We start from the raw sequence: 10,141 nt of genomic DNA, 5'->3' as shown, positions 1-10,141 counted from the left end.
GACATGTTTTTGTTTCTTGAACAATTTTTAGTTGCAGAAAATCCCTTTTTTCTGCCACAAATTGCAAAAGGGCTAATGCTCAAGTTCCTCCCCCGCACCCACCCACCCAGCAAATGCATCAAGGCCCAACTGTTTTGCACTGTGAAACCAAGCTGGAAAGCGACATTAGTTTAGTGGATGGAGTGCTGGGACATGGGAGATGCAGGCTCAAAGTCAGCCACAAAGCCCCCTTTGGGCAATCGCTCCCCTTTCGGCCTGGCCTACTTCACAGGGTTGTTGCTGCAAAGATACAACGGAGTGGAGGAGAATTATGCAAGTCACCTTCAAGCCCAGAAAAACAGGACAAAAAGTGACCTACACACCAATAATCTAAAATGTTTGCCTGCTTGTATACTTCAAGGTCACTAATGCACTAATTAAATTACAATAGATTCCCACATCACACCGGCATGCAAAGTGCAGCAACAGTGGCATCCAACAGAGACCAAACGAAATCACCAAACTACACAGAAAGGAGACAATATTATTTTCAACAATTATTGAAAATAATACGAAAGAGAGAGCACCAGCACAGCTTAGCTATGCAGATACTTTAGAAAACAAAACAGCCTACATGCTGAAGCTGTTAACACTAGTTTTACCCTGCAATGTTCAACCGGCACTGCATTCCAACTCTATTGCTTTCCAAGTATTGAAACATCCTGTCTCACAAAGCCAGATGCCTAGACTCGCCAATAAAAAAGTACAAAGAAGTTGTACTTGATTTATTTCCATAATAAACCAATTAAAATACAAAAAGTTCAAATGGGTCATTCAATTTAAAATTTTGTTTTTAAATACAAATTCACTCTGTAATATATGAATACATATAACATTAGAGCTCTAAACATAATGATCTTATTTGTATCTATAAAATATTGCTCTACAGAAACATTTTTATGAAAAACGTTTTTTTGAGAAATTAAATTACATATTTACAATAGAAAAGTACTCTTATAGAAACATTTAAATCTCAAAATACTTACATAAGCCCCATATACTTTTTTTACTTCTTTAAACAAAAATGGGAAATCAAAAACACATTTTATTGTTAAATTGATCTGAAAATAATTGCACCTGGAGTGGTAACTTCAAATCTGTTGAACAGGTACCTCATATATATGTGTGCTATAAAAACAGAAGATATCTAAATATAAAATGACTTCTTGATAAGGAAGATAACATTTCCCTTTTTTGCACAATGGGCAACCTTTGGGGCAAAATACAACATAAATTAAATTCACACTGTCCACTTTTTATTGTCCTTGTAAAACCAAACATTGTTCTGTCCACTGGCCCCAAACAGAACTTTGGAATTTGCTAGAAGAATCATATAATGGAATGAAAGAAAAACACCTTTATAGAAAATAACTATTGCTTTAAAGCATGGATTATAGCACTGATTACATTATTATGCAAGATGCAACAATGCATGAAGTGTAAGAAATTTAATTCTTTAAATCTTAAAAAAAATAAACTGCTTGATCCTTCATGCTTGCATTCTGAATCAATGATATTTGATATAATTCAGCAAGTAATACAAAACTGAAATCAGCTCTATAGTATTATTTATAAAATTAATTTCCAGAAATTAAAGTATCTTCATAATGACAGCTTTGGAATCAAATGATACATGTGCATTTCATGAAGTCCCGTCACGTTAAGAAAACCACTGTCCCACAGAGTCATCGCTTTGCTAGTACGGTGTTTGCTCCAGCTGTTCGCTCTCTTGCTTCACTTGCACAGCGGAGGAGATCCCGTTCGAACTTGATACCACCACCACAAAAGGCTGCTGCTGCTGGAAGCTCTGTTCTGAGTGTGGACATTCTTCCCCTGTGCTCTCCTCTGCTTCTGATTTTATCACTCCCTGTATAACAGTTGGTTTGCTTTCAGGCGCTTTGATGACCGAGGTGATCACTGTGCTGGATGGCTGAGGAATCACTTGCGAACTGCTGGGGGTGAAAGTTACCATGGGGGTAGCAGAGCTGAAAGATGGAGCAGACGCCACGTTGACTGTTCCATTGCAAATGGTCTGCACGCTGCTGGTGAGAACTTGGTGGACCTGAGCGGGACTCAAGACGATGGATGACGAAGGCGAGACTGACTTTGGGGACTGCAGTACAACTTTCTCCTTAAGCACAGTCATGGACTGCGAACTTGGGATGGCTTGCAGAATAAACTTCTGGGGTGTGGTTGCCGATGTCGGGTCAGTGCTGGCGATCACTGTTGTTAGAGGCACTGTTTGGAGTGTCACAGTATGCAGCTGCTGGTTCCCAGGGGACACGACCACCGGAACTTGACCAGGAGCTTGAATGGCCCTATTAAGAGAGGCAAACAGAATCAGCATTTTCTAACTTGAATCGAACACATGACAAAATTGAAGTCCAGGCCCAATTCAAGGTGTTGGTTATGACCTATAAAGCCCTAAATGGTTTGGGACCTGGATATCTAAAGGAGCGCTTGCGCCCATATATGCCCTCCCGCCCCCTTGAGATCAGCAAAGGATGCCCTTCTCCGGGAAACCTCTGTGAATGATATTAGGAGGGTGAGTACCCGGAGGAGGACTTTCTCTGCGGTGGCACCCCATCTATGGAATGCGCTCCCCAGAGAGGTCCGCCTGGCGCCAAAAAACAAAAAACAACCTTTTTATTTAAAACTTATTTAATTGTTACATTATTGAATTAATTAGGATTTTAAAATTTTTAGCCGAGAATGCACCGGGGGTTTTTTAATGTTTTTTAATTGTTATATTATTATTATTTATGTATGTTTTTATGTATTCTTTGTGAACCGCCCTGAGGCTTTGTTGCGATGGGGGCGGCACAGAAATGTTTAAATAAATAAACAAACAAACAAAATGCATCTGTTATGATTTGGCAATGAGATTTCACATTTAACCTGGGAGGCCGATGCTAAATCCCTGATCATCTACTGGGACATACTGGTGAGCACCAAAATAGGTCACTATCTTCCAACCTAAATCAGGCATTAGAATTAAAAGACTAATGCAATTGTGAGGACTCTGGCAGATGAAAAGGACCAAGATATTTTGCACGCAATTCATACTCGACATGGTAAATAAAACTAAAATTTGGCACAGCCATACTCCGATAGTAAAAGTTGAGTGTCATCAATAGTAAAAGTCGATTGCACTATCGCCAATTTTGATTTGAACTGAGCAGAGCCAAGCCCTGCTTATGGCTTTCAGGTTCTGCTGGCATTACCTGAAGGATGCAGGCTTCGTACCCTCTCTTTTGAGCTTTGAGGATGCACCCACCAAAAAGCCTGTTTTCTGTGATCCATCTCCCACAGCACCTTACTGCTGAAGGGTTAACAGCTTTGGGAGATTCTAACTCATAACACATTCACACAAACTCTCAATCCATTTCCCTGCCTGAGTAGTAAAAACACATGGAATACCTTGTAGCTTTGTGGTTTGCAAAGGTTTGCAAATCCAGTTCACTCGTTCATATGAAATAGTTGGTTATCTTAACTTCCTGCAAATCTGATCTATATCACCGCATGTTTAAGTCATACAAGCAAATATGCGAAGTTGCGATCTTGCTCCTAGTGACATCCCTTCAGCTTCAACCAAAGCGGATGAGATCTTAAGATCGATACCTGGGTTCGCTTCCGCAACCTTTCCACCTAACATGTGCTTTTGTCAGTAATCCCACACATTATCTTCAATAGTATTCCTGGTATTATCAAAATTCTGACCACATAATAAGTGAAGCTTTGATAAAAGGCTCTCTAACTAGGAATTCCTTTTGTATCCTATTTTATGCCATTCAAAGAGCCAGTGTGGCACAGTGGTTAAGAGCGTGGGACTGGGACTCAGATGATCTGGGTTCGAGTCCCCGCTCGACCATGGAGCCAACTGGGTGACTTTGAGCCAGTCACAAACTCTCGGCCCAACCTACCTCACAGGGTGCTTGTTGTGGGGATAAGGAGAAGGAGAACGATGTAAGCTGCCTTGAGCCCTTTGTAGGAAAAAGGCAGGATATAAATTGAAAAACAAACAAACAAATGGTGGGTTCAGAAAGCTTTCTTCCATGTGCACTGAGTTTTGCTGTTACACTGTGGTGAAAAAGTCCAATGGAATTAGATTATCTGAAGGGATCCAACATGGGGTGAATTCCTAATCCAGCACATGTTGGATAAGCCACAGCAAACTAGTTTATGCATAGGACGTTGCCCTTTAGAACCTCCAGTTTGTGGGAAGGCGCCTGGCTCAAACATTCTTGTCACAACATGGAGACTGCCTGGCAGAAGAAGAGCAGAAAATGTGGCTATTTTATACATATTATCTTACCATAGCAATTGCAAAGATCACTGAGGTTGCTTTCACAAATTGATTCGTGATGGCTGAAACTATTTCTAAGGGTGGGCTCATTATTGCTCCTCTGACCTGAAAATGCTGCTTTTTCATGGAACAGATTTTGTTTATAGTACTACGAGGTTGAAAATCCCCTCAATTTACACCCCGTGCTCTAAAAGAAGCAATTTACACCCCATGCTATGAAACAGTCTAGAAATATTTTCCTTAAATAAAGACAGAATTTTCCACGGACCGAACTTAATCCTCCCAACTCATCAATCTCTTCTCCATTAACCGTGTTCTCACCTGATTCGGGTACAGTTGGCAGAAAATTCCTCATTATTTTTCATTCCTACTTCGAAGCAATTGCAATTTTCACACATTCATAAATTAAGCCCTTTCAATCAAATCTAGACAATTCCCAAAATGCTGGGCTTCATTCTAGGGATTTGCAACCTCTTGCTGGGCTGGCAAGAGCTGGTGAAAGTTTCATTCCAGCAATATCTGAAGTTCCTTACCCTGTTCTAGGGAAATTTCATTATCAGCCTAAAAATCAAGTTTAACAGATGTCTAAAACAGGGCTCCATGCTCTACAACCACATACAAACACATTCTGAATGTGTGGTAGTTACCGGAAACCAGAGATTAAGGATACCAGACGGATGCCTGGGGCGCCTATTTCAGATAGTGCAAATTCTACGACCAAGTCATTCTCTACCATCAGTCAGATATTCAAATATGACTTGAGGACAGAAGCCAGCGGGATTCCAGACGTTCCTCACTCTGCAATATTGGACTGCAGATCTGGAGGGCATGCAGGTAAGGCTCTGGGGAGGGGGAAAGCATTCTAGTGATGGTTTCCATTCTACTGGCCAAAGAATCCAAGGCATTAAACTTGCAATTTGTTCCCAGCCTTGCTATTGAAAAAGGGGCACAGACTAACCCCCTGGCTGCCCTAAAAATCCAGGCTGCAACAAGGGCATTCATTTAGATTTCTTAAGTGATACACGGCAGGTGCACTGCGTGGCAGTCATAGATGTTTGCATGCAGATGCAAATCAACACCCCAAAGGTCATCAAAAATAATGCACAAAACAAAACACAAATAAAAGCAAGTACATTATTTGAATACTGTTAACTTGAAAATATCGGTAAGTTTGTGCCCACCAATTTGCCATTCACCCAGAAAAAATAATGCCTATCCTGGAACCCACGCAAATGTATTCAGTTTTAGCCAGGTAAAATAAAGCAACTGTTGCAACCGAGGGGAGGGAATCACAAGAACCTGCCTCGTCTCCTTTACTGTTCTGTAATAAAGTAAGAAACACGAAGCCATCCAGTCATCCAAATGCATCTGCGTTCACAGGAAGGTGCAAGTAAACACCGCTCTGTCAAATCGCTAAAACCTCAGCAAACATGAAGGCTAGAATTTCAGGAGAGGGTCTTGGAATATCCAAGGGTCATGAAGCTGCAGCTCTTAATACTACCATTCCTAGGAACAGTCCTGGACTGTTCTAAAGCAAGCTGGATTTAAAAATTCGGTAACCTTTTAGTGGTTTTCTGCAGCATCTTAATTTTATGTACAAGGTTTTATGATCTGTCACTAAAGCATCAAAGTTTTCAAATATATTCCTCCAACTTGTTGAATGTACAAGCTAGTAAGATATCTCCAAAGCATTTGGAAATACAGGCCCATAGAAAACTAAGCCATTCCATTGCTAAGAACAGCGCATTTAGCCTTTCCCTCTATTTATGTTGACGGCATCGAAGATGCTGTTGGACTCCAACAGCCCTTTAAAGGCCTAGCTAAAAATAAAAGTATGCTCTGATTGCAAAACATAATTTCAGTTTCATAATTTCATTCTCCAAAAATAGTTTCTTAATACTGCATTCCAAAAATGTAGTCTAGATCTAGAACAAAATCTACTGGGATAGATTGGATGCTACATTAACTTAAATTCATCCTGAGAAGGAAACAGAAATAAAAACAAAGGCCTAGGTAAACATCAGGCTCAAAATAAACAATGGGAAGAGTTCGATCCACCCTAACGACCTTTTGAGTTTTCTTTAAAATAACAAGCAAGAATTCAATGTCGCAAGTTTGCAGTTTGGAACAGCTAACTGCTACATCAAGACAAACCCAATGTGAAGCAGGTGCAGCTGGTGCTTTATAATAGGGTGAGCGTGGGTATGAATGCAAATAAATTTGCTTACAAAAACAAATGGAATACCTGCAAGTGGAATAACCACAGGATAGAATTTACGGCACAGGAGAAATGCTACATCATTTTTCCTAACTCTTTCAAGAAGTTGCTGGGATTAGAATGGATCCCACCCACCCTAGGGATTTGGTAGCTCCATTTCCCCATTCACTCAGGGGGTTGAAATTCTGTGGCCCTCCAGACACGCTGGACAACTTGCAGAGCCTTCGACTACTAACTACCCTTGCTGGGGGTGATGGGAGATGTAGTCCAAAATATTTTAAGGGCATTGCATACTTTTGAAAATTTGAAATGTGTGGGGCACATGAAATAACACAGGACAATTGATCCCATGACTGTTGAGGGGTAGATGGAATATAAAGTTGTCCGTGTCTGTTTAAAAAAAAATTACAAATATTTAAACCAGCCAATAAGGTCCACAGGAGCCCTATTAGCATATAAGGGTTAAAAGAGCAATATAAAAAAACAGCTATGAATGAATCACAGTCATGTCTATGTTGCAGTGGATTTAGCAGCTTTCATTTGAGCTCGTTACACTATAAATCTTTCCTGTAAAAAGAGCTGCCATGCACCACTGCAAAATATTTTCTTTCAATGTGAAGTTGAAATATGGCTGACTTGGTGGTTTTAGTGCGTTCCAGACAGCCATGAAAATAAATCTGGCATGCAGTCGGAGTACGATCCCCTTTCTGAATATTCGGTTAGGTAACAACATGGCGTAGGGTCGGGGATGGCAGGTAAGCTGTGCAAGCCCCACGCAGAGAGGTGCCCCAACTCCCCCCATTTCCTCCCCCAGACTCACTCCCTTTCGTCCCTTCCGCCCTCCGCTCTGACCCTCTCCGCTTGCACAGCCATCCTGCCACACCAAGCTTTGCACAGCATGTCGGCCACACCTGTAGCCCTGTTTCTTCGGAAATGCGGGCAAAGACGGAGTATTCCGCGGGTGCAAAAACTGGAAAATAAAGTGCACCCTCTGCAGTCATTCATCTGCTGGGCCAGTTGCCAAGAGAAGTGGCCCTCCTCCAAAATCAGTGTTTGAAGGAGGAACAAATTCTACTTGCTCTGTGAAGTAAAAACCCAAGCCCCAAATGTTTACTGGTGCATCCACAGGTCACAATGGCATACGCCTTATGAGCTGAATTCCAAATATCTGGATAACCTGGAAGCACCTTCAACACTCGAGAATACACTGTGTCCTGATTGAGCAACCTGTATACAAAGCCCTCATTTTCAAACTTCCAAGTCAAACTTCAGAGTGACATGAGTTGTGTGTACACACAGAAATGTATCATTCTCCTTGGTCCCCATCCAGCCATCCCTCTATTCGCTCTGTTGCTCTGGCGATTTCCTGAGCTGCCCTTTGTGATATTCTTATCTGTCTGTCCATATTTAGTTGCCTCCTCTCTGCCATTTCGAAAGGGCAGTGTCAGAGTTCCCCACAAGAAGACTGGCCTTGTCCTTGTGGCGGTGATGGTGAGTCACATCCTTGGAACTTATTAAAATGCAGCCTTTACAATGAAGAACACCTGTTCAGCTCCCGAAAGAAAATACAATTTGGTGCCACAACTGAAGAGACTCTGACTTGGTTCACATGATTGAAACAGCTCCCTTTTGGTTATTTAACCCACACCGAGTTGTGCTGCGTGCATTGTGCATATTTAGCCCTTGGGCATCGGTTGCTGTGCCATGTGAAACCAGTAGATGGGGTTTTGTGAGAGTTAACTGACTCTGTGGTCTGGGTTGTCCGTTGTTGGGCTTATGGGACAGTTCCTGAATATACAAAACGCCAGTCAGCACACACTTCAGTTCACTGTGGTTTGAACGACCCACTGTGAACTGATGGTGCAAACCAGCCCAGATCACAGCCCATCTGACCTCCTGCCAAACGGCTCTCCTATACGGACTGTAAAACCAACAGAAGCTTATATGGGAAAAGAAGGCTCACCTGGATTCCCGTAGGATTGGACAATGTCTTAAAGGATTGCTTCACTGGGCTGGGAAATACAATGGATGCCCAAATGTTTTACTGCCACTTAGATCCTCAAGCAAGGGAAGGAGAGCAGAGGGGGCAAAACTGCCATGTTTGAACTCACTGAGATTCTCTAAATTCTTCCTTGGAACTTGTTTTGCCCTGTTTGTATTTCCAAATGTGAACCTCATTTTTTAATTTGGAAAAATGGTATGTATTTGGCATTCATATGTTTAAATTTCAAAAGATTTATATCTCACTTATTCTCCTAAGAGGCTGACAACAAATACATGTTTAACAATTGAAAGCATTCCTCCATAGTGAGGGAATAGTAGCAGAAGAACACAATGCACCAAAATTTTGGAATCAATCAAGGGAAAATCAGCCTGGCAGAACTGCTTTTAAATTCTCAAGAAATGTTCATGGTATCATAAATCTCACATGCAAATATATGCAAAAGTACAGTGGTACCTTGGCCCAAGAACTCAATCCGTTCCAGGACTCTGGTCATGACCCAAATTGGTCGTGAGCAGTCAAATTTCCCCATAAGCGTCAATGTAAATAGGGTGAATCCATTCTGCAACTATCTTCTTTACTCACAAAAATGTGAAGCAAAGTGACAAACAACAACAAAGATCGTGGCCATCTCCCCCCCGCCCCAGCAATCGTGCGAGGGGGTGGGGGGAGACGGGCGTGATTGCAGACACATGGGGGCAGAGGTGCGTGCGGGGGGGAGGCGGGGGCGAGCGCATTTGGGCAGGGAACACAGGTGCAATCACGGCCATCTCCCCCCCAGCATGACCACACTCGTGCCCGTGCAGGGAAGGCGGGCGTGCTCACAATCGTCACCCGATGCAGAGTTCAAGACCTGCAGCAAAATTTTTATGAAATTTCTGTTCGCAACCCGATCTGGTCGTTTGTGAGCCGGGGTACCATTGTACATGTTTGCTAAGGGGTAAACATGTTCTTTCAAAAAAAAATTTCTAGATCAAATGTTAATGTCTCCAGGAACTTTACAGGTCTGAAATTATTTGGAATGGTGCATTAACACAGTGACATTAAATTTAGCTTCCAAAAGGCAAAGCAGCGCAGCAGAAAATTGACTGTTGAATATTTGTATAAATGAACCGCCTTTTCTTTGAGGGAAATGGCTGGCCTGCCTATCTAATGTAACAATAGCTTCCAGGCCACAATACAAGCTAGTGCACATTTTTGGTTCACACGTGGTACAGGCTTAGCGTGCTGCAATCAGTGATCACTAACCAGTCAATACCATTTTAAAATACCTGACATACTTCCTTGGAATTACCCAATGACTTCCAGATAGCTTATTTCCAGCATATATACTTCTTGAAAACCCATGAGCCAATCTTTCTGTCTCTGATACAGGCACAGATGTACAACTGCGTTTTATTACATCTCTTCCTGAACAGCCACCACCAAGCCAATAATACATCTACCTCAGGATCCTCCCTCCAGTTTTGAAAGACACCATGTAATGGAAAGCACTATTTTTGATGATCTATTTGTGACAGCAATTCGAAAAACTGAAACCACAGTGGTGCTCCATATTCCCCGTTCCCTGCTGCTG

The 10,141-nt window shown here is 42.0% G+C and overlaps 1 protein-coding gene across 6 annotated transcripts in view; it reads right to left on the bottom strand.

Annotated features, from left to right (window-relative positions):
- Nucleotides 1–728: 728 nt before the first annotated feature.
- Nucleotides 729–10,141, bottom strand: part of ELF1 (E74 like ETS transcription factor 1) — a 43,964-nt gene continuing 34,551 nt past the window's right edge. For all 6 annotated transcript variants that reach the window (XM_044448194.1, XM_044448191.1, XM_044448192.1 and 3 more), the window contains one exon: nucleotides 729–2,357. In XM_044448194.1, coding sequence (XP_044304129.1) covers nucleotides 1,736–2,357 — 622 coding nt within the window. In that variant the 3' untranslated portion in view covers nucleotides 729–1,735. The remainder of the gene's footprint in view (nucleotides 2,358–10,141) is intronic.

This window comes from Varanus komodoensis, unplaced genomic scaffold (genome assembly GCF_004798865.1).
Source record: "Varanus komodoensis strain SLA01 unplaced genomic scaffold, ASM479886v1 scaffold54, whole genome shotgun sequence".
NCBI lineage: Eukaryota > Metazoa > Chordata > Lepidosauria > Squamata > Varanidae > Varanus > Varanus komodoensis.
Note: the sequence above shows the minus strand (reverse complement) of the source record. Positions and strands in the feature narration are given on the sequence as shown.